This window comes from Phaethon aethereus, assembly GCF_964289735.1.
Source record: "Phaethon aethereus genome assembly, chromosome: 6".
In the NCBI taxonomy this organism is placed as follows: Eukaryota; Metazoa; Chordata; class Aves; order Phaethontiformes; family Phaethontidae; genus Phaethon; species Phaethon aethereus.
Window position 1 is genome coordinate 22,777,336 of NC_138580.1, and position 26,172 is coordinate 22,803,507.

General features: G+C 37.2%; 1 protein-coding gene across 1 annotated transcript in view; it reads left to right on the top strand.

Annotated features, from left to right (window-relative positions):
• The window catches only part of MYO3B (myosin IIIB), a gene marked incomplete at its 3' end in the record, with an annotated part of 198,739 nt that overhangs the window by 32,247 nt on the left and 140,320 nt on the right, over window positions 1–26,172 (top strand). Inside the window, 2 exon segments of the mRNA XM_082001656.1 lie at window positions 922–998; window positions 13,035–13,180. Coding sequence (XP_081857782.1) covers window positions 922–998; window positions 13,035–13,180 — 223 coding nt within the window.

A 26,172-nucleotide genomic window follows, 5' to 3' on the forward strand; every position in this document is an offset into this window, starting at 1 on the left:
AAAATACAGAATTGAATCTTGGAGCCAGCAATCAAATTATTTAACTTATACATTATGAGTCCCAATTTCTTATTTATTGGCATCAGGCAAGGTGTATTATGTGTTTCTTCCCGGTTTTAGTCTCTGGATAATGCCATAGGAGCAGACCACTGTGGTTTTTGTTTTTAAACAAGATTAAGGTGAAATATGTTTTTTAAGTCAATATTGGTTTTGTGTTAATTTATTGGAATGCTCTTGAACCGCACAATTATATGTTGAGCAGAGCACAGAAGAAGATTTGCTGTGAAAGTTCATTCTTATTTGTTAATGTTGTTTGATTTCACTGTAGTTCATTCTTTCTTTTTTCAGTTGTGCTTCAGTAGTCCAGCCCCAGTCAGCAAAGCACTGAAGCACTGGCTTTGTTATAAGCATGTGCTTAACTCCCTAAGTACAAACTGCAGTGTGAGCTTGAGCTTCCATGCTTTTCTCAATAGGGAAAGATTTAAGGAAGTGCATAAATGTTTTGTTGAACAGGAGCCTCTGCAAATACTGTAGTCAACAAGTTTCCTGCCAGTGGTGCTTAGGGAATAAATTTCAGAAACAGAAGTTTTAAAGTCAAGTTGTATTTGAATATAGTTCCTATTTATACTAATGAAAACAGCAGAAAGAAGTCTGTGATATTTAGGTGCCAGTTGAATTTTTGAGTTTCAATGAAAGTGCTTCAAACGGAGAGTAATTCACAAAAAATCTCTCAGCAACTCTGAATGAAACTAGTAAGCTGAAATTAATCAAACAAAGAATTCAGTACAAATGCTGCACCTACTTTGGCCAGGTGTCTGCAGCTGTACTCCCAGGCTCGCAGTTTGTTTTCCAGATGCTTGAAATAAACTAAAATGACAGAATTAATTCGAAGCCAATTTTTTTGGATCTGTTTTATTGTAGGCGTTTCAGCCCAACTGACCAACACACGGCTGCGTAGAAACACCTCAGTAGGAACACCCTTTTGGATGGCACCTGAGGTAGGCAAACGTTCCTGTCTAGGCTGTCTCCATTCATTGCAATGCACACTTGGTCACCACTTCCACATAGTAGGAGAAGAGGTTATCTTTTCTTCCCTCACCTATGGCTGTGTTTCTACCTTACAATTAGGCCCCCGTTCAGTAAAATAAATGTACTTTTAGAATATACAAAATTAATTTCTAATAATCGTCATTATTTTCTTCTGTGTAATGTTTCCATAAAAGTACAGATAATCTGCAAATAACTGTGGGCCTCCTTGAAAATTTTACGACTTTCCAATCAAATTCTGTATGTTTTGCTGTGCTTGTCTGTGCCTCTAAATACAGAAGGAGGAATTTCCACACTTCTGTCTTGCTATAGGAGTCTACAAAAACCCTGACTCAGCTATGTGTTCTTTAACCTTAATCATTGACTGGGGATCTACACACTCAGACTAGCCTAGTTTAAAAAAAGGGAAAAATGATCTACAGGCAGCCTAGTCAAGTATCTTAGACCATATTTTTGCATACTACTCCCCAGACATAACCCTTTTCCTTCTATTTCATGAAGCTCTAGAAAGTTTTAACACCCTGTTAAACAAAAGTCCCATATATACTTTCCCTAAATTTGGGCTGAAAGATGTTAATCTTTGCCCTCCTTGCTTTAAGAAACAAAAAATACTTTTCTAAGGTACAGATTATGAAATTAAAAAATAGGGAATGAAAAGGGAGTGGTCTGTTTATTAAGTTGTTAAGCCTTCATAACAGTAGTGGCCTCATTTTTGTTGAAGGCCATTAGACTTATTTGAATTTTGAGGAATTTGGGATCGAATTTGCATCTGTTACAAATGCACACAGGTCTATTTCTGTACGTAAAACGTTTAAAAGTATCGTGCAAACATTTCTGATCAAACATTTCATACTTTTTATACACCTACTTCTGTTGCCAAGGAAGACTGATTGTAGCTGAGCAGAGAAAAGAAGCTGCTGTAATGGATCCAAAATTGATCTTTCACAGTCTCACAAAGAATGGTTGTTATTTTACCATCTCCATAACAACCAGTTTACGTCACAAAGGAGACACAAGATACCTTAGAAACCACTGTGCCAGCATTATTTATGGAATCACCTTGGTTGGAGACATTCTGAAACCTTTATAAAATACTCCTCTAGACAATAATGGACATATTACAAAACATTTTATTGAACTTGGATTATTAGAAGTTATTTTTATGGTACTGTTTTGCTTGAATAATTACTATCAAAGGCAGTAATCGTATCGAATTTTTTTCCCCATCATTCTTGAAAATATTCATTCTCAAGGTAAGAAGCCAAAGAAATAAGCAGAGATTTTGATCTGAAAAATTTTGAGCTGAAAATACAACACACATGTAACCAAGGTATGTTATGGGGATAGCACATCAAAACCGGAGCAGAAGCAGCTTTGAATGCTTCCTGTTCTGAAAAGATTTGTGAAAATAACCAACCCAGTACCATAAGCATAGTAGCTCATATCACATTTGCATGCCTGTGTGAGCCACGCTGATCAGGCTTCATAGATGTACCAATCTGCAAAACAGCTGTAAGATGCTCAGATATTGCTTATGCTGTTGTTGAAATGGCTTTTAAATGACAAGTTGTGTAACACTCATGCTCAAGTCACTACAGTTGCTTTCTTTGTGTTCATACGAATGGCGTATTTCAGCCGATGTGCGAGGTGCAGTTTACCTTCTGGGGAAGTCTTTCTGGTATTTTTAAAATGTGCAGCCAAATTTTTATGTGAAATTTAAAGATTAGGACTGCAATAAGCTGAAAAACTCAGCTTAGGTAACAGCTTATTAGGAACAGTGTTTTCTAGATGAAAACTGAGAAAAGATCACTAAAAACTAGATCCCACTGATCTCGTGGTTTCTGTGAGAAACCACAGATCTTACTGTGGCAAGATCAGTAAAACCTAGAAAAGCACTTAACACTTGCAAAGTCTTGCTGCCTAAAGGTTTTGACATAGGATAGAATCTATGTCTAACCCCAAAATACCATAAAATAACTGGACAGGAAGGAAATGTTAGAGGAATAGAAAGCATGAAGACTAGGAATTTTTTTTTTTTTAAGTTGGACGTGTGTGAAACATAGGAGCCTCAGTCAATGAATAAGACAATCATGGGACTTCATCTTATCTACGGGTGAGAAAGATGGAGAGGGGGGATGAAAAAGCTTGCCTTGGAGAAAGATACTACAGGATTGTTTCAGAAAAATGAACCTTGTGAAATGAAGCTGACGGAAGATAAAAACCTGGAGAAGAATGATGCAAGATTATTGAAGTTGACCAGTAGGAGTAACTGTATTAAGCAGGGAACAAATATGCTAGAAACTAGAATCACTAGATCAGCCTGGATCAGGAACAGTCTGTATAATGAGGAAAACCATCATATGTTAAGATGAAGTTTGCAAAATGTATCCAAGGGATTTTATGGCATGGTACTTGCAATAGCAAAGTTCATAGGAAAATAGCAGTGACTGAATGTGGCAGAATGTGTTTTGTTCAGCTCAGTGTTCTTACTTGCAGTGTGAAAAGCAGCAGCTTAACAGTTTTGAGTGACTCGAACATCTTAGAGGGCTCTTTTTTTCTGATGACTGTGAGGCTTGTTTAGCAGCAACAGGACAAATCAAAATTGTCTGTGAGCATTTGTTTAGAGCTGAGCACGTGATTAACAAAATTTTTTCTGAAAATTAAAAACACAGGGAAAAACTAGGCTGTGTGGAAGCAACAGAGGAACTTGGCAAGGATGAGTCAGTCTGAGGGCATCTTTAAAGTAGACTCACTGAAAAATCAATCATTGCTGTTTAACCTAATTAGTATTGTCTCACACTTACAAACATAGACATGCAGAAACTGGAACACTGAATACAGGCATGCCAAAAAAAAGATAAATAAGGCAAGATAGTTTAAGTACAGTGGATGTTTAAAGCTGCTGGTTGCCAAACACTTAAGTTACCTAAAATCTTCTTCTATTATGCTGAAATAAATTGTGTTGAATGCTAGCAGGAGGAATCAGATTTGAAACTTTTGAACGGAACTGCCTTTAAATCTCTAGTTGTAAACCTTCCAACCTCCAGTGCAGAACTGAACAAAATCTAGTTCAAAAAGAATTGTAGTTTTCCTTTTTCCCAAATATAATTATATGATCATCATCTAGCTTGAAACTTGACTCTTGAAACAAGCTCAGTTAGAATCTGTACATGTTTTCTTTGCCCCAAATCTAGTTTTAAGAACAGAAGTAAAAAAAGAAAAAGATACTTGACGTCAGAAAGAACTGGAGAGATGCTGAAGGCAGTTTAAACCCACAGGGAGTGTGATGTTGTATTTTACTGGTAACTGCTAAAAAATTACAATGGTGCATGCATACTTGTGTTTTAAAAGGAACATAATTAAAACATAATTGATCCTTTGAAGAATTATGTGTTGAAACATGACACACGTCAGCAGGAAAGGCTGAGACATTGGTAAAAATATCATATGAGTTCTGTAATAATGAGTTAACCAGAAGTAAAATCTTGGCTCTGTTTTGCTATTGATTTCAGATGTCACAGTATTTAAAGTTGTGTGAACTCCATATTTGGGATATTTGATACCATCCTGCCAAGATGCGGTAATGATCAGTAAGACTGCCCCAGAGACAACAGTTTTTTCTTTCCCCCTGCTGAATCAAGGCATATTTCCTGGGATAAAATTCAGTACATCTGAGCATCAGAATAAATTTCTGAAGTGTTAGAACAATAGGTGACTAGTTTAAATTGCCTTTCCAATGTTCCTTTGTATTTTTTTAACTTTAAATCTGTGCCATAAATCTAATCCTGAAACAATTAATAATATTTGCATTGTTCCAGTACAAAGCTGTGTCTCTGCATAATCTAAAGAAAAATCAACCAAACTGGTAAAAAAAAGCACCCCAAAAAGTCATTTACATTAGTGTAGTTGAAAAATATATAAAGCGAAAAATTGAAATTTGCAAAAACTAAGAGCAGCTTTTCCACTGAAGTCAATATTCATTACAGTAAGGCCTATATTCAGAATTTGGTCAAAAAAAGTCTTCCTTTTGGTAGATTAGGGCTGATTTCTCTTATTTACCTCTCTATTGTAGGAGACATGAAAAATTTACAAAAATTCAATTTAATAGTAAATACATTTCATGTGTTGTTAAATACTGAGTTGAAAATCAGCATACAAAAGATAACCCCATCACTAACCTGGGCTTAGGTTTTTAATTAACTCTAAACAAGTACGGTGATACATTCCCCTGAAACTATTGAATATATTTTCATTTTATCACACTTCAACCTAGCTTATTTGCCAGCCCTTTCCTTACGTCATGAGACTCAAGGTCAGCATCCTGTTAATAGCTCTAGGTCTCTTCACTTTAATTCCTTATTAGCTAAAATTAGCTCTTCTGATATGCACATTTTCACTACACTTTTAAATGCCAGCTAAGCATGGAATTTTGTAAATGCTGATTTATAATGAACTGTAGAAATCTACTGCTTAGTATAAATAGGATATAGGTTTCAAGAGTGTATATACACTTATTTTTCTGCCTGAAAGCTATTTGAAAACAGTTGTACAGTGAAACAGTATGCATATTTTGTGATAAAGAAGCATAAGGAACTATGTATCTTCTCTAATAACGAAAAATTTGAAAATATTTCCTTATAACTTCTTCCATGAAGATGTAATAACTATTTTCTTACAGCTGATGATAAAATAGATTACTGAATTAGCTCTTACTACAGGGTTTTTTTGATCTCATGAATTACAGTAAATGAGATAAGATTGAAAACATAATTTACAAAAAAATAACTAATTGTCCTTAGGACGAAACATCACAGATGGCAATGGAGAAAACTTATGCTGCTTTTACAGAATTTGTGTTTATCTGGCATCAGATAAATAACTATTAATAGTGAAACACTTGAAAATTCCACACATTTAGTGGGTAAAAATAATAAATGCAATAAATGGTAAAGATAAAGAATGGTAACATTAAATAATTCATAACATACATTTTTGTTATATTGTGATTTGAACAATTGCTTGTTGTTTAGCATTACTGTATTTATGATAGTATATTAAGGCTTCGGTGTAAAGGAATTGCTTACCTGGCACACAGTTTGAAATGACATCCCTGCTTTCAGGAGGTTAAAGTAGTGGGACACTGTGATGTGTTAGAAATTATTTTTAGGGAATATTAGTTCTTGTTTTGAAATGCAGCACTGGGTTTGAGTGCAGTCCTGTGGTACATGTGGTAAATAGGTATGGGCATGCCAGAGGGGAGCTACTAGGGTGTACGTGCGGAGAGGCAAGGGGGTGAAGAGTGGGAACATTGCTCTAAATAGATAGGGCAACACTGTGGAAGAACTGAAGGACATAGAAGTGAAATTACTTGCTTAAGGACTTACAGCAGGTCGGTGGCAGAATGTGGGATAGAATTAGGTCTCTAAATGGCTGCATATGACTAAAATGCCTGCGACTGTGAGACACCACCTTTTGAGAGTTGACTGGCATGATTTAAACAAAGTTACCTTTTTGGGAACACAGAAATTGAATAAAGAAATAAAACTAATGGCAGTTTCTGCCCTGTTTGGTTTTTTTTCTCCCCATTTTCTTAATTTTCTGTGGCGCTCAAACGCAGGCTTTAACAAGCTGCGGTAGTAGGGAGTTACGCTGAAGTTCCTTAAAGGCCAGAAGGAAAGCAGCGGAATTCAGAAACCCGAATTGGAATACAGAGGTTTCTTTAAAGGGGATGGCACACAAGAGGGGCAGAGAGTGCAGCAGGACAGCACCAGTGAGCTCTCCCTGCAGCTTGGGGTCTGGCAGAACACATTACCTCCTCTGCCTCTGGGAGAGCTGACCTCCTCATGGGTTAGCATGGCAGGAGGGTGTTGGAACAGGATGTGGCAGCTGGAGGGACCTTCAGGTAACCTTGATAACATGACCATAATCTTGTGAAGGGATGTGGAGGGGTTGCAGATACTTCTGTTTTGTTCTAACCTAGACACTATGGAGGTGTTGTAAAACTTTCATGTGTGATGTTTAAAGATTTAAGAAACAAAACAAAACAAAAACCCAAAACCAGTGGAGAAAAATCATTTCAGTATGACACTGCCCTGCACTGAGATTTCTGCATGAAATGTGTTTACTTATGAGGCTGGAGTTGCCTCTGAGTTTTCAGTTGCTTTGTGAAACACCATTTACAAATCTATGTGAGGTGTGTAGTGTATTTCCTTACTGCTCAGGAGTAAATCTGTGGGTCAGAAACAAAATGTGTCAATGACATCAGTATTAGTAGTGTTAGTATTAGAAGCCATGATGGTCTCATGGTGTAGAGCAAAATATGTTTGTGTGCTCGAAAACTTAATCTGTTTTATCTCACTGTATCACTTGGGCTAATAAAAGGCATTAAGTTTCCCTACAAATGTAGCCTGCTGCCAGAGCAGTCTAATGGTCTCAGGAATATTTCACTTGGGTGAGTTAAAAATAAAAATTGATTACTCACAGCTATTAAAACACAATTGACTACTTGACATGTAATTAGTTTTCAATGTATCAACATTAATTGTGATAATTACTCATAAGAATTATATAAAATATTCATTACTTTTTATTTTTATAGCAATTCTAACAGCATAATCAATCATTTTCTGATACACCATGGAAAAATTTGTATGATGATAATATATATCAAACTGAAATCCAAATAAGAAAATGGGGGAATATGGAATGAATTTCAATCACAAATTTGCCCTTTTTTAAATTTTAAATTTTTAAATTTTTAAATTATGAATGTGCTTGAGGGGAGGGAGGGAAAGAGGAAGCGAGGGAGGGATAGAGATAGATAGGTATCACTTTGGTCTGGATAATTCAGTATCCCCAGTGCTGCTAAACGCTATCTGAAAGACTTCTTTTTTTTCAGTGTGTGGGACTTAGAAGAATATTTAATATTTATTATAGTTCCTAAATAGATAAATTAAGTTGGGTTACATAGTGTCATGTGGAGCACAGAACTTCAGTTGGTTTATTTCGTTTGACTTGCATAGCTAGCGATTTTGTTCTCCTTGCAGCAAGGGTAACAATTTTGTGCCACATTCATTTTACATACGCAGTGCTTTTCAGCATTGTGCTCACACACCTCATAAGCTGCTTAGTTAGCTACGTCAGCTGAGTACAGCACTGCCTTTCTTCAGGAGCATCAACCTTTCTAACTCCAGATTCCTTTCTGCGAGTGGGTCACCAGCACTAATTGTGTAGCAATCATCTCCAGGTAGCACATCTGTACTGCTGTTATCAGTATTGTGTATGCTTGCAGCTATAGTTTGTATGTGCACTGTCTATACTGAGGCAAAATGAAAGTAAGTTCACTTGGAATAATTAGGGGTAAGCTTAAAAGGGTTTGATGTGTTTTGCTTCAGCTAAACATATGCATAGCATCCTCTCTGCCCAGAAGCCAATCTGACCACTGTACAAATAACAACTAGTTCTCTGTATTGCCTGTTTTACCTCTTTTTAAATCCTCCTGTGATCTACTTATGGTCTTGCTGAAGTGAGAATAAATCTTTGCATTCATTTCAGAACAAGTAGAATTATATCCTTGAATATAAAGTCTTCTTGTCAGGGTGTGAATCATCTTGTGTATCTCTGAAGTTTTGTGTTTCTGTAGAAGTGATAAATCACACAGAATGCTTAATGATTGGCTTATCTAAATTTCCTCCAGTTAGTGTGACTGATTTATGTGCTATCTTTGCCAGATCAGTGAATTCCCCTCTACCTCACCCTGTCCCAGTGTGACCTGCAGCACAATTAGCGTTGACAACTACCATCACATTGTCTGTTTCTCAGTGTGGTGTTTAGGTGTTTTCCATCTTAAGGCAGCATGGCTGGGTGTGAAATCATCATGAAATTACAACTAATACAAAAGGTGACAGTCTGTCTCCTTAGCAACCTGGGCCACTGTGTGCATGTAACCAGCCCATGCCGAAGTGAAAGACTTGGTGCTTATTCCCGTGGTGTTTACTGGCAAATCTCAAGATGAACTACACCACTCCCTGAAGCTTTGGCATGAACATAGTGTTTGCAGCAAAGCAAACTATTTCTTCTTTTTTCCTTGTACAAGCAGGGGGGAATTTTGCTGGATATAAAATATGTACAGATGTGATGAAGTCTTTGCACAAGGTGGAGAAAGGAAATAGCATTTTCTTCAGTTTCAGATCACTTCTTCTGGGGTCTCTGTCTTGATGCCTCACTGAGCAGAGCAGGCATCAGCAGTGCGGAGAGACATTCTTAGCTCCAGAACTCCAAAGGAAAAGGACAGATGTTTCAAAAAAAAAGATATCTCAGAGTTCCCGATAGAGACAGGAACATAGTAACAGATAAGTCTATGGCATTCTTCCTTTTTGTATTTGGCTTTTTAGAAATTTTTTGCTCTGCAGGGAGTTGCAATAGTTTTCAAGGCACAACAGGACTGGGGCATTCCCAAGGACTTAGCTTGTAAACTATGACTGAGATAACCCTTTCTTCTTCAGATTTCAAGGTAGAGTGTTTTATGTTAGCCAACACATAAAGCAAACTGCCAATGTGCACCTTTCATCAAGGAAAAAAGCTGTAAAATTTGATTCTTGCTTTAAAAATTAAAATTAGTGGCATTTGTGTTTCTCTAAGTGGTGCATAAGTTGTAAGATTGTAATAATAAATCCCACAGAAATTGAAAACTTATTTCTGGATAACCAAAGTGATCATTAAATTCATATATGTGATGCATACTTGCTGTCAGAAGAGCAGTTCACTTTGTATGTTTTCTATGGGGCTGATCTCACTATAGGCAAGCTAACTGCCTAAAACATACCGTGTTGCATGGTCCGCTGGCTGAATTTTTGTAAACAAACAGAATGCAGATTAAGAATGCGGATTCTAAAAGAATCATTGATATATGAATAGAGGAGAATCTGATAGTGTTTAATTCCCCTTGGTTAGAGTGCCAGTATTTTGCCATAATGCCATTTTACTGCCATGTACCATATTTACTGGAGGTGTAGCTGTTAGCTGTGGAGCACAAGACATACAAAGATGCATTACATTCCTTTCACTTGGTTTGATAGGTAATACATTGTAAAGCTCAGAAAAGCTCAAAGGCTTTTTTTCTTTTTTAAAACAGCAGTTGCAGTATACTTTCTTTTCCCCATCCATTATGAGTGCAAAGCCCTCTGATGCTCATATTACTTTTAGTGTAGCTTGTTAAACTTTCTAAGACTGAGATACATAAGAAATTTTGCCATTGGCCTGTAGTTAGAAGCAATTGTGACGTGCTTATAGAGGAAAAAGTGGTGGTGTCTTTTGAATGTGAGAGACCAGCTATGTTTGTGTCACCGCTGATGAAGTACAGTGTGACTTTGAGTGGGTCCTTCTTTTCCTTCCCCTGAAAATGAAAATATATTCCTCTGTGTCGTGAAGTTTGAGAACAGACAAGTATTTGCAAAGGACTCGGTACACTGATGAGAACCAGCCCAATTCTGAGGTAGTCATATCCAGGAGATGGGCTCTAGCAGCTTTTTAACCAAGCAGATAAATACTTTTCATGTGTTAAAAAAGGAAAGAGAACACAGTGAATTTAATTAGTCACATATGGATAAGCTACTTGCAACTTCTGAGTCATGGCCTTGGAAACTGACTTGCATGATTTTTTTTTTTTGAGGAAGTGTCCTTGAGTATACAGGTGATTTGGGGAACTGTATAAAGAACCAAAAATAATCAAGAAATACAAGCTTCCCTTCCAATGTCTGAGCAAAACTGCAATCAAGGAAACTCCAGACAACACCAAGTATGGCCTCTTTAGAATATCTTATTTAAGTAGCTGTGATGGATCTCCACACTGACTTTCGTACAAGTTTTTATATCAAATTTGATTTCTTTCCTTCTCTCTAAGGCATGATATAAGGGAATGAAATTATCATATAGGCCTATGAAATAAGGGTTGTGGTTTAAAGCGCTCTGCTTGAGTTGCATAGAATCTATCTAGTGCACAGTAAAACTCATCCTTTTCAAGTGATAGAGGGATCTCTGGGATGAGATCAAGGCTACAATGAACTCTTTGAAGAACTAAGAGATATTTCAGAGCTTTCACTTAAGACATTCTGTTGAAGAGAAGGGAGATGGGAAAATGATCCTTGTGTGACAAATTTGAAAAACACTACATTAGCTAACAAAACTCTGCCTCTTCAAGTTGAAGAAAATAATCCCTGAACCCTCTTTTGTAGTGCTTATTTTCATTTTTCCCTATTCTGTTAATTTGATAGTTGATGTGATGTATGTATGTTTTTCTCAGATGGTTTGCACGCACTTTGCTGACCACTTTATCATGTCTTGCAGATCACCAGTGTTCCTCAGACAATAGTTGAGAAACACTAGTCTAATACTCTATCAGAAGATTCTTTGCCATTACAGCAATAAAGGGGAAACACCACTGTCAGTAGGGTATGAAAAGAGATTTCTTTGGCATGCTAACCTGGAAAAATCGACAAGGAAGAGTGAGATCTCAACACTTATCAAAACATTGATAGAAAACTCAGGAAAGGAATTTTTCTGGACTGACTGTAGGAAAAGAACTGAACTATTAGTATAAAGGAATTAACTAATGTCCAACTTTATGGCTGAAAGAACTCAAACCAACAACATTTTGGTATTATTTTAACTAGTATGTTCAACACCCCTGACTTCTGACAAAATAAATGAGTGCTGTATGATGGAGTCATGAGCCCCAGAGTAAAAGATGGACAGGTCCTATGGGCCTGTTGGATAGAAGCTCTACCAGAGGCTGGAATGCCTCTGTTAGGTGCAGCGTATGGAGAAAGTAACCAAGAGGTTAAGCTGGAGTCAGCAACTTCTTCAGGAAAGGTTTTCTTGTAGCAGGCTGTGAGTGGTGCTCTGCCAGCAGCTGCCTGGGTGTTGACTTGCATCTTGGTATCTCTGCAAAGTATTTTCCCACATTGAAGCCCTAGCACAAGAACTCAGAAGTAACACAGAAGTAAAAAAAAAAAAAACCAACACATAAAACTCTTCTAGAACATAGATGCAGCCACTCTAGTGCATGCTGTTAGAAGTTCCATTTATCTTAAGTACAAGTTAGTAACAATATTTCAAACTGTGAGAAAAGTAATGGAAGCCAATACTAGCACTATGTGGGGATCTGACAGTTTTTCAAAGCAGTTGGTCTAACTGATGAGATTTGGGAAGAAAAACTTGAGACAGTGTTCCAAATCATGATAGAATGAATGGCAGTGAAGCTGCAATTTTTGCCTCATTCCTTTGCAAAGATAAGGACTAAATTTAAACTTTAGTTTGAATCTCATGTTTAGATGCAGAATTGTTTCCAGCTTGAATGAATAGCTTATGATTAGAATGCAAACAGTGGGTTAGCTAGGAAGCATGCATGAAGTTTGTGGTGTAAAACAGCTGTCATGTCCTAGGAGAGGTTCCTGTTAACTTTAGTTTTTCTGAGGCAAGGTACATGGTATGTTAACTAAGATTTTTTTTTTTTAAACTACTCAAATCTAGTAGACACAAACTAAAAGAAAAATAAATTGGCAGAAACGACTGATGGAATATTCTTATCTAAAAACCAGCTGTGCAAATCAGTCTATCCTCATGAATAGTCATAGAAGTTAATAAGAATAACATCAATAGGGTTCTCTGCTATTGTAATAGGTTTCTGTAAGAAATCCTTTCAAAAACAGAATTTAGTAGGATGATATTCTTTGTATAAATATTTGAAGCATTCCATGTATTTAAAAAAAGAGAGAGATTGCTTTTAAAGAAAACAAATCTAAGAGAAGTTCTAATTTACTGTTACATTTTTGTAGGGTTTTTCTTAACTGGGATATACAGGCAAAAATATGGATTTGCAAGCTGCATGTGATTTTAGACATGACTCAAAAAATACTTTCATGTCACATTAAGATGACATGAATTGTGCTTTACCTTAAAGCATTGTTTTCTTTTCTTTTTTCTGATAGGTCATTGCTTGTGAACAACAGTATGACTACTCATATGATGCTCGATGTGACGTATGGTCCTTGGGAATAACAGCTATTGAACTGGGGGATGGAGACCCTCCTTTATTTGACATGCATCCGGTGAAAACCCTTTTTAAAATTCCAAGGTATGGCACTAGATGGCTCTCTTCACTCACTAGTTTACTCAAAGGCGATCTAGTCAAAGGAGAAAGAAATACTTGGTAAATATTTGTGCTTCAAATCCTAAGAATCTCTCATAGGAAAAGACATTAAAAAGCTGTAATGTTAAAGACTTTTTTTTTTCAGCCTGACTTCTATGATAATTTATATTTAGAACACTTTGAAATGATAGACTTATGTATTTATTTTATTCTTATCTTAGAACATAAAGACATAATATCAAGGTACCTTCCTTCAAAAGTACTTTTCTTAGCTACTATTGATGAAAATGTTTGTTTCAAAAGTGGAAGAATCCAACATTTGTAACTGTTGAATAACATTTTAAAATGTTATTCCCTTAGAGTCTTGGGCTTGTTTTATTGTGGAAGAAAACAATACAGTTTTGACTGCTATGAGGTAGTGTGGCAGTTTCAGCAAACTGTATTCATAATTTATTTTTTCATTTACCCAAGGATGTTAAAATGTGAAGATTTGGAGTGTCATACATGGACATGAAAAAGGGATAGAAATTCCCTCTATGTATAGTCATATAAATTAGTTGTATTATTTCATACTATTTCTGGTTTCATTTTGTTTTCATTTTGCTGAGTCTTCCTGAATAAGTTGAGACTGACAGTGTGAAATAGAGTTGAAAAACAGAATAGCTGTAATAATAGAACAAATATAGAAAGAATTTTTCCTTCTTTGGTTAGACTGACATAACTTGTCTCTTTCACATTTTGCTCATAAAGAAAGAATCGCCACTCACTGATAACAGTTTAAAACCTTCAGCAATACAAGTGTTTGACCTTTTGTTATCTGTGCAGTTATCGTAGGCTTTTAAAATTTCTTCTGATTGCAATTTGCATTTCTGATTAAGTCTATTTATATGCAGATGCAGTTCTGCTGGGTTCTGCGTCATACAGTTATCTCCTTCTACCCAGCTCAGACATGAACTGCCACCACTCTTTCCAAAATTACTCATACTGAAGCAGTGGTTCATCTTGTTGCCTTTGCACAAGTGTAAAACAGGTCCTGGCAATTAGCAGCAAGGGAGGCTTCAAATTACTAGAGCAATATCTATAAATTTTATCAATGCTCAAAATGGTTTAAAAGGACAGGAGTCATACCAAAGTAACAACAAGCAATAAGAAGATACTTACAATAGGGCATGTAGAGGCTTTGATTTCTGTCTACAGAAAACTATAGAAGCTATGGATAGCTGTATTTTTTTGGAAGAACTCTCTCCTTTTGTATGCCACTTGATAACTTTATTTGGTAACCCTTAGCTGCCTTACAAGAAGAGGAAGGTTACAGTCAATCCATTTCCCCTCTCCACATGACTTAATGTCATTGTAAGATCCAATCAAAAGAAAAGGAACCCTGCTGTTTCTTTTTCTTTTTTTTTTTTTTTATTTTTATTTTTCATTACTGCTTTTCAGTTTCTAGCCCAAGACTTTCTCTGCATCCATTGTGCATTTGAACCAAAGCTCTCAGACCTAGTTTTTGGCTCAGTAGACTACAGTTAGACTCTGGACTCAGCAAGTCTCTTAACTGAGACTAGCACTTGTCACATCTCCAGAGGCGTTTGTGCTGCGCACAGGGATCTTCACATCTTAAAATTCCTCTGCTGTTACCTACAAACAGCTTAGGTTAGTGTGGGGTGAATGAGAGGCAGCGTATTCACCCAGCTCAAATTCTTGTCTCAGCTGAGGGTTGGTAACCAATTGCGCCTGCCACCTCCTGCTTTCTGTAGGAGGCTGCCTGCCTGAGCTTTCCCTGCAGCTGGCTCTGCTCCACCCATCGTTTAAATTAAGACATAATTCTGCACATCTGGTGAGATGGAGAAAGGGCTCACTCAGCTGATGGCCTCAGTTCACGGATGGTGACAGCACTGCTCTCAAGTGAAGTTTGGAGCTTACTGCTCATGAGGGATATGATGAGAAAGAACTTGTTCAGCTAGGTTTTGTTTTCACCTGGAAAATGGCCACTAGCAGGAGGTTAGTGGTTTCCAAAGTTATCTCACAACTGTGATTTGTCATTCAAACCACATTAATATTGGAGTACAATGGAGCTGAATACTAAGGTACACACTTCTAATTCTGGGATTCTGGAGGTAGTTTCAAGACCTGGGTTGGGAAGCAATATAACCTTATATAACTCTAGCTTTGTGTATGTTCCCATACTTCAATTTCTGACAGAGACATACATAATTTAATTTGTTAATAACAGCTCCTCTTTCAGCTGTGGCTTCTTGTGGCTTGATGTGAAACTGGTAAATCACGTTTCATCTATTGTTAAATGTACTAAATGCACTAATACCAAATGTCACCAAAGCATTACACAGTTGTGGTGTGACTGTGGTACCCTACAGCTAAGCTCCGTTCTATCTGGAACTTTGTGGGGTTTGGTTTTGGGTTTTTTTTGGTGTGTGTTTTTGTTTTTAAGAGAGCTACTGTGAGTAATAAGCAAAAAATGTAATGGGCTATTGATTTACTGTGTATATCTGATTTCTGTATGTGTTCTCCCAGGATAATTTTTGTTGATTGGGCTGATTTGACTTAAGTTTGGAGAAGAAGAGGTGAAATTGCTATTCACCCTAAAAGACACTTGGACATCACTCAGGCAAAGAGATATCAGGAATTATTTCCTTGTTCCCTTGCATTCTTGACTACAATTGATCCATATCTTTCTATTTATACTGTCTTCTGTGTGCTAGACTGGTCTGGTTTTGTGTGCTGCTGATTTCTTTACATTAGCAGAAAACTTTGCGATAGTTTTCAAGTTTTGTTATCAAGCACTGAATAATCTGTTCTCACGAATGCACTTAAAAATGTTTGTAATGGTGAAATTGCCAAAGCTAGATACAGAAATCTGTCTGTGTGTGTGTGTGTGTGTGTTCCCACAGAATTCTTCGATTCTCTAGAAGGGAATGAAGTAGTTCAGTTTCTATGTTAGTTTATTTGTTGATGCTTTTCTGGAGACAGCCAGTAATTGTGCAGTTAGCCTTGGCGTTGAGTTTCAACTTAGTGAGCTGTGGAGCTAGGCCTTAGCCTTAAATGAATATAATTGAAAACTGTGAGTCTTTACTTTGACTTTAGGGTTTGAATCAACCATTGAATAATGATTTTGTACTAACAGTCAAGGCAGTTACATACCCCCAAGATCTTTGAGCATGTCTTCTTTGTAGAACTCAAGTCAAGGATTAGGCTTTTACTGTTTTCATGTGCTAATTTAAGCAGGAAAATGGGAAAAGCTAACAGTAGCCAAACACCCTACACTGTTTGTGTTCTCTAAACAAGAAGCAACTAAGGTATTAAATTCAGATGGTACTAGTTAGAAAGTGTAAAAGTTCTTCCAGTAGGTAAGAAATGACACTTCTCTATACCTTCTATACAGCAGTTATAATCGTGGAAGGGAAGGTCAGAGTGACACTGCTTTAGAAAATTAAATATTCAGCATGTTTTGCTGAATATTAAAACTTGGTCAAAATTTCAGTACGCACAAAACTCTCTGGGGGAATGAAAGCTTTATTCTCAAACTTAAGATTCTGTTAAACTTACCACCTCCAACTAACACAGGTCCACATCTGAATTATGTAACTTGAACCAGGGATGCATTAAGCTCCAGGTTGAATGGCTCAGAGGTCTGCAAAAAAGCACGTCTGTGGATATATCATAAGACTCTCAATATATTTGGGTCATATGGCATTGCTGGAAGAGGAGGCCCTTTATGCCCATTAAAATCCAGATCTATCTTAATAATTTCTATTGGAAATATTTTACATTCCCCTCTTTGAAGGACATTAATGAAAAATAACATATCCACAAAAAAACTTTACAGTTGCCATGAACATTCTCTCTATCCCATCCTAGGTATATATCTCATTGGAAGACACTTGAAATTATGATTTTCCCAGTCATACTTCTCTGTGCAGGCTAGTATTTATATAGAAATGACAGAACTTGTAGTGATGGCCCTGTGAGCTGTCAAATAAGACTGGAGGCTGGTCTGTAAGGTAGAAGTTCATTATATGCAAAGTTCTGATGGCACTAGGGTGTTTGATTTTTACATTCTCCATTAGTGCTCTGAGGTTTCTAGCTCTGTATTTTTGTAACTGTTTTATTTTCACATCTCTATCCTTTCAGCATTGCTGGAAAAAGATTCAAATACTTTTGTCTCTGATCAGTATCCTGTCTGCTGAAAGTGTTTTGTTTGAAGATAGTTCTTAACAGGACATTGTAGATAATAAGGTCTCAATCACATCTCTCTGTCTCTCGCTTTTTCTCCTCCATCTTCTCAACATGAGCAGCAACTGTCTTGTCTGATGCTGTGGCTTTCTAAATAAAGAACAAGACTTACCCTTTCTTATTTGCAGTTCTCTTCCCCCATCTTGTTCAGGGTAAGGGTTTTATTATGAAGATGCTAGTGAAAAGACCATAAATGCATCTGTTAGATAAGTAGCATCAGTTGAGAGACTGCAAACAGCTGTGTTGCTCCCTGCCCTCCATTTTTAGTCTGTTTTAAACTGTAGCTACAGACTGCCTGCAGTGTGAAGTGGGTGTCATACGTGCACTGGTGAACTGATGTTGTTGATCCTTGTCCTGAATCAGACACACTTATACTCTTTCTCACATCTAGAACTCTGTCTTGCAGCTGTCACAAGTCTCTTGTTTGAACAGAACGGCAAAAAGGTTTCCTTTCATTGAGCAACATAAAATGTGATTAGAGATTAAATTTATCTCAACAAAATCACTGAATTCTAGAGGGCAGATGAACCCTCAGAATTCACCAAGTGTCTCAAGTTGGGCATGAAAAATAGGCGATCCCACTGTGCTGCACTCCCCTGAAAACCTGACCCGTGTTTCACAGCAGGAGATGCTGGATGCTGAGCACTTTTGAAAACACTGTGTTTTTTAAGGTGTGTAAGTATTAACTTAGAGCTTTTGATAATATGGGCTGAGCTGTGGGCCAGATGCTTAAGTATCTTCCAGTGGTTAACCACTTTTCTTGTCCTACAGAAAATGTAGTGTCTGCAGGAAGTATCTGATAGCAAAGGTGGAGTGAAGAAGAAAATGCCAGTTTAAATTTGAAGTCCAATGTTTTATTAGAAACTAGCCTTCTGGACCTTATTTCTGTATGTATTATGTAGATTTGGAAGAGAAGGGGATACAAGTTCATGGACTAATGCAAATTTTAATAAAGTCTTTCATTCATAAACATTTTATTATATGAATGTGCACTGTCTTGGAAACAGTTGTGATACCACATGCATGTGACTCATTCTTAAATGATATGGAAGCATTATCTTAGAGCAAATGTTAATGTTCTGTTTTGCAATGATGCACACATTCTCCCTCGTCAAAATGAATTCTTGGATCTAACTCATAAATCTCCTGAAAAGGGACTTCCAGTGCCTAGAGATGGAGATAAATCATACTGCGAAGACACTGAACCATGAAATGATTCTGTTAACATGTCATCTGTCTAGAATATATTTTCAAATCTCCAACAGAAGGGTCTAAATTATGAAGGGAAGGTGGCCTAGCAAAATTGGTAATTTGGGAGTTGATACTTTTAACCTCTTCCATCTGCTGCCACTACTTAGGTGTGTCTGTTTTGCCAAAATATTACAAAGTAAAAGATTCTCAAATACCATTACACCTAAGATTTTTAAAGTAAAATAGGTCCATAAAGTCTTCAAACGATGTTATCTTGTGAGAAATGTTACATCATATCAGTACAATCTCTTAAGGTAGCAGTGATTTGAAATTTTAAAAAGAATAGTAATGGCTATGAAATGTAGCGTGGTAAAGAGGAGATAAAGATTGTACCTCGTAGTCTGGAAAGGGTGTGTGTATATACACACAGTGTAAAGTGAGGATTTTGGATCATGGTGCAAAGATCCTGTGTTTCAGGATCTGTCCCTTTACAATCTTGTTTACAGGGAGGTGGTAAATAAAGAGAAATTTTTCTGGGTTACACTGACAGCAGACACTAACAGAAACTGAACCATATTCTCCTCTCACGTCTGTATCGGTTAAGTGTTGCTCTTCTGAAAGGAGTAAAAGGCAGCTGATTTAAAACTGATTGGTGATAAGAAATGGTTATTCCATTTTCTAACCCATGAAAACTGAGAATTAAATGAAATTTCATTAAAAATTGTTATGCTTCATTAATTCATGTTAAATAGCCAGGAGTGGGATGGAGTTGAGCTTATGAGTACTTATTGAATGGTGTAGTTCATTACCTGTGTTGTACTGTGGTGAGACCTAAAGCTCTTGGGAGTGCTTGTTAGTTTGAATTTAGTGATGCTTGACTGCTTCAGGATCTGACCTGGCTCTAGTAGAACCAAACCTATCTCTATCTCCACCTCCTACCCTATCACAACTTAAGCTTCCCAGTAGTTTGCAGGTAGGCAGTATAATTATCTTTGTACTTTCTGTGCAAGCATACACTTCCTCTTTAATGTTGGTAATGATCTCTGAAGTAGTTACTTAAGAGTACTCAGTTATTGTAATTTTTAAGGTATGATCATGTCAAGAGAGAGAATAGATCTGTTTCGCTTCGATAGATAGTGTGACTGTGGGCCAGTCATATGAGGTAGAGGAGCCAAAATATTTGCACACTCACTTTGCTTTGTTATATGCCACGTGGAGCAGCTGGTGTACTACAGGTAGTTTCATCCATCTGAACAGGTAAGAACTGTTGTGGGGACATTATTTTTTGGATGTAACATTTAAATATTAACGTTTTCTAACATAGCCTTTCACACTGCAGCTGGCTTTACCAACTTTTTTGTTATTTTGCCATCTGCCTTGGTACTGACACAATACTGATGTATATACCATGTAGCATACACTCTGCTTTTGCATGGAACAGTAAAGAAATACAAGTATGTGTTATAGGACAGTAAAGCTTAGAGTTGATAGCTTTTGTGAAACAAAAGCCAGAAGAATTAATAGAATTGTAGTTATTTAAAATGAAATGTTTAAATTAATTAGAGGAACATGCTTAATGTAGTCTTATGATAAATAATTTGACAGCAGGTATACAAGTTTCAGAGAACAGTATTGCTTATTTCTTAATAGGAATGTGAAATGCAGTTACAGCAATGTGACTAAACTACTTCAAAAGACCAGATTCTGCCTGTGGTTATAGGCATCATGATATCCATAAAAGCTATGTATACTTGTCTGAGGAATAGTTTGACTTTTACACATTATTTTATTGTCTGATGCATTGGACCTTCATTACTTTGTGATTGTATTTTTATAGAAAATAATCCCAAATACTAAAAATATAAGGTGACATGTTACATCTAAGTACACTGTGGAAATATCTAACGAGCAGAAATAAAAGGTCTTCAGGATCCTCCTTGGCTGGTATATGAGTAGCAAATACATAAAAAGATAGAGTCTATCTGTAGGTGGAAAATAATACATACCTGTGACCAAGGATTGGGAAGACCATTAGTAGTTCTTCAGCAGGTTGCAGACTCCTCATGTAATCTTGAACAAATCAACTATGACTAGATCTTAAAAATTATATAAGTCCCTAAATATGTTGTTAGGTAGCTAGTGGAATTTCCAAGACGCACTTCTGTGTTCCATTTCTGTTAAAATTTTAATCTCCATTCTGTCTTTGATTTTTCCAAAGAGTTCAGGATCACTGATCTCACAGAAAGTGAACTATTGATGTGTTTTTGAAAATGTCAGTAAGTATGTGCGCTTGGCTGTATTGTTCTTGTATCTTGTTCTTCCACAGAATGGTTGAGGTTGGAAGGGACTTTTGGAGGTCATCTTGTCCAACCCTTCTGTTCAATCTGGGTCACCTGCAGCAGGCTGCTGAGGACTGTGTCCAGACAGCTTTTGAGTATCTCCAAGGATCGCAACTCCACAACCTCTCTGGGCAACCTGTGCCAGTGCTCGGTCACCCTCACAGTGAAAGAGTGTTTTCTGATGTTTAGGCAGAACCTCCTGTGTTTCAGTGTGTGCCCATTGCCTTTTGCTCTGTCCCTGGGCACCTCTGGAAAGAGCCTGGCCCAATCTTCTTTACAGTCTCCCTTCCTATATTTATATGTATTGATAATATCCGTCCCGAGCTTTCTATTCTCTGTGCTAAACAGTCCCACCTGTCTCAGCCTTTCCTCATGTGAGAGGTGCTCTAGTCCCTTAATCAGTCTTAGTGATCCTTCGCTGACTGTCTCAAATAGCTTTGTGTCTCTCTGGTATCTCTCCTCCGCAGAACTGGACACGGTACTCCAGGTGTGGCCTCACCAGTGCTGAGTAGAGGGGAAGAATCACCTTCCTCAACTTGCTGGCAACACCCTCCCTAATATAGCCCAGGATACCATTAGCTGCCTATGCTGCAAGGGCACATTGCTGGCTCATGTTCACCTTGGTGTCCGCCAGGATCCCCTGTTCCTTTTGTGCAAAGCTGCTTTCCAGCTGGTCAGCCCCCAGCTTATACTGGTGCAGCACTTTGCACTTCCCTTTGCTGAACTTGATGAGGTTCCTGTCGGCCCATTTCTCCAGCCTGTTCAGATTCCTTTTCTCTGGATAGCTGCACAGCCCTCTGGTGTATCAGCTGCTCCTCACAGGTTGGAACATGAGCAAACTTGCTGAGAGTGCACTCTGATACATCATCCAGATCATTAATGATGATGTTGAATGGGACTGGACTCCGTATTGACCATGAATGTCGTGGCATTTTGTTTATATAACCTGGCAAAGCATGTATTAATTCCATGAGGAAAGAGTTTTGTGCTATGAGGACAAGGTATTTTAAAGTTGTTACTATCACATTGTCTCATGGTTTGCAACAGTGCCAAAACATGCCAGGGCAGGGACTCTGCCCTTATAAAGATGTATAGGTGTTATTAATTACTAATTCAGTTCTAGTAGGTACATGAACTTGTAAAAGTGCATCCTAGGGTTTGAATACCAGACTTAAATAGATTTGTGCCACAGTTGAACTGAGTAATGAGTGGCTAGTAGTAGTGTTACCTTCAATACATCATCTGAGCTGTTTGTGTCGAAGACCATGCCAAATATATATGGATAACTACTCTTTTAAGTCTGGCAGTAGATCTAAAAATTGAAGTGTATGCAGTGAGCAGCCACATGGTAGCAAAATGGGGTCTGTTCCCCATTATCTTACGACATTTTCATGTATTTGAGAAAGTGGTAAAATATTATAAATACTTTAACAGACAGTAGAGAATCAGCCCCAAAATTAAGTCATCTTGGTGCAATTTCCCTCCTCTCTTTCTTTAGCTATTCAGTTATCACGTAACTTATATGCACTACATAACTGTTTCTCATTTATTTTGTTTTTCTGTTCCTTTTTGTAAGTTGTATACAGATAGAATTTGATTTTGCAGTTACATTCTTTGTTCAGTTGTAATTCATAGTGTAATTTCAGCAAGTAATTAATGTTCTGTGGCTTGTTGTTGAATATTCTGTTGTAAGCACTTACTGTTTCAGTTCTTGGGGAAGACTTTACCTGCATAGTATGTTGCTGGGTTTTGATTCTTTAAGTTTCTCCTCCAGCTGGCTTTCTTGTTAAGACATGCAATTACAAATAGAAGGGTATTGTTTTATATGTATATTCTTCACCGCTTATTTAAAACAGACTGTTTTAGCAAACATTCCTGCCAGTACATTTGTTGCTAGAACATTCATGGGAGTTACACACAGAAGAGCTAAAATGCATGCAGCTGAAATTAATTCATTGAGAAACTCAAATGAATAATCATGAAAATAAATGTGCTCAGCTCTCAGCCATTTTCTGAGCAAACAAAAAAGAATCATCTCATGTGCTGCACTCTAACCTTCTCTGAACTCTAGGTAGAAGCTGAAATGCCTGACAGATGTTTTTACTGATTCCGTATGCAGTTCATTTCATGCATTAAATGCACATAAACTGTTTTAGTCAATGAGTTTCTAAAGTAAATTATTACTTTTCAAAATCCATTGCATAAGTAATAACAGACTGCTAAGATACAGTAAGTGCCATTTTGTTTTGCTCTAGTGGAAAATTTCATACTGACAAGGTCAAGCCCTGCATTCTGAGAGCAGTCAAGTGATGAAAGGCACATCCAGCAGGAGGAAAGGTGGTAGATGGACATCTAACCATTGTCTGTTTCAGAATGGGGGATATGAAATGTGGCTTAGTTAGATTTAGGGGATAGAGCTAAGCTATAAAGTCTTGCTTTTATTATTGTAGACTAAAAATACATTGGTTTTAGTGTGTTTTCAAAACTGCTCCAATTTCTTGACAGAACTACAGTAGTTAACAGCATTACCTGTAATTGTCCTGAGGCAGTAATACTATGAGGGTAGCAGAGTAATCCTTATATATAGTGGTTACTGACTTTTAAGGAGATTCATGCTACAGTGCACAGTAAACCAGAGGTTGCAATGGAGAGGATGTAGCATGGCTGAATTTTTCAGCGCAGCAAAATATTTGTGCTTTGCATTTAAAATGAGTTTGAAGGCGGCGGGAAAATCAGTCAGTTATAAATAGTTAACAGCCAATTTTCTACCATACATCTAAGAGAACAGCTTCCTTCCAGGTAGATAATTCACATGTAATATTCCTTTGCAGTAAGACATTCAGTGTTCAGATATTTTTATATGATTGATTAATATACTTTATTATGGAAATAGATTCTTAGGATAAAAATAATTGAGATAATCTGGGAATCAAATAGCTCAGTAAAGAACTAGGTAGCTACATCTTCAACATATAAATCTACATCATTACCAGAGGTTGCTGAGAGGCTGATGATGCCTTATTAGATAAGGTTTAGATAGATTACCTCCAGCACTAAACAATTTACTGCGAACAGAAAATGGGCTTCCAATGCAGTCTAGAAATGAAACATCACAATTATTTGAGGTACTCTGTAACCTTGGAAACAGTTGGGAGCAGTGACATCAGCAACAATTATGTGCAATTTTTGTCTTTAGTTTATCACCAGGGTAACCAGAGCAGGTTTCCCTGCTTGAAATTTTAAGAATGTCTTGGTTCAGTATAAAGTGAGCATGCATAAAGCAGACTATTTAGGGTCTGTTAAAATTGCATACTGCTTCCCTTTTAAATGGTCCTTCAGGATTTTAATTTGTGTAAATTCGTGGGGTTTTTTGTTCGGTTTTTTTCCTTTTTCTTTTCCCTTTTTCTCTCCAGAAGAGCTGCAGGCAAATGAAGCCTTAGTTACTGTGTTAAATTCTCTGAATACTGCAAAGAAGGAAAATTTAATTCCTCATTGAATTCCCTTTGCTGGCTGCAATACCAAGTATTGCAACTGTACATAGAGGCTGCAAATTGCACTACGTTGTTTTTGGGGGTGGGACTCACCCACAGTTGAGGACACATGATGTTCCCACATCTAACTTCCTTGAGGGAAGCTTTGCATTAAAGTCGGGGCTCACAACAGACTTGCAGTCAGTGCTCCCTGGGGAGTACACTGGATGAGTGATTCCCTTAGACTTCCTGGCTATGGAACATCCTTAGTCAGCGTACCTCACCTTGTGGCTGTGCCAGTCAAGAATGGCCTAGCATGATATCCATCTTCATACTTGATCCAGAGAGGTTTCTTCTTTCTTTCTGCACTGGGTCTTGGGGAAGGTAACATTTGAATTAAAGCCTTGTGGCATAGTGGAAACACTTGTAGTCCCCTTCATAACTGCTGTGTGATGGGAAAGTTATGTGGGGTTGGAGCCATAATGCTGACAGGGAGGATGTTCAGACCATACAACCTCTCATCAGTGTGTGGCTCAGTTTTAGAGAGAGGTATTTTGCTATGAAATAGTGATAATCCTTATCTGTCGTTCATGGAGGTAAAAGGGGGGGCTGCAAAAAAGTTGCTTTTTTGTTTAAGTCTGGAACACTGTCTCAGGTTAAAGTCACGTTAGTTGGCAACTTAGAAATGTATGTATAAATTTGCGTTCCTAAAACTTGCATATTTTACCTGTGATGTCTACTTTGTCAAACACTTTTTTTTTTTCATACATCTTTACCCATAGGTTGCTGCACACACAAACTACACATTTGTTCTGTTGAGTTTTTGCGCATTCAGCTCATTCAGCTTATGATTTTGCAGGGAACTGGTGTGCAGGCAGCTTGCTGAACTACGCCTTATAGATGCAGGTTAGAACTTGATGTTTGAAGGAAAATAATAAAATTCTGTTCTTGTTTGGAGTGCAGTCCTGAAGAAGTGAAACTGCATTTCAACCTTTAGCCCTGCAGGTTTCCAAAATGTACTTTATAGCCTGTAGTTAATGTTGGTGTTCAGTAGCCCACATTACTTATAATGAATTGAGCCAAGTAACTTAAATTAGATTTTTGCATGAAAAAAAAGATAATCCCTTCACATAATTTGGTATTGCAGAGAGAATAAGGCACCACATACATTTCGTGGTACGAGAGATTTTTATGGGATGTAATTGAAAAACAGATGCCTTTCTCAGAAATAGAATATTGATGTTCATATTTGTAAAGGAATTAATTCACTGATAGAAGCAGAAGAAACAGACAGACAAACTTTTCAGATAGTAGTCACATTCTAGCAAGATTGTAATCATCCTTAGGATTGTAATGAATGTGCATTTGTGATTTTATTTTTGTAATAAAAAGTCACCAAATGCCTATGTGCTTTGCCCTCTGAAGTATTTCCTGAACATGCAATAACAAGTAATCACACTATTTGCAAACATATTTGGTGAAAAGGAGCTGTGCTTTGAGAGGTATTGATTTGCTTGTTACAGTTATCAGTTTGATTAATGTTAAAATTCTATGCAGTATATTTTATCATTACTCATGATTAGTGCAGTAATAATGCACTGGGCATATGTACACATTTACTATTAACAATTAGTGTCTTATTTCTTTCCTATCATAGGTGTAATCATAAGGTAGAACTCACAAAAATTTTGAAGAAATATTTATTGGAGTAGACATTGGTTATGAATCT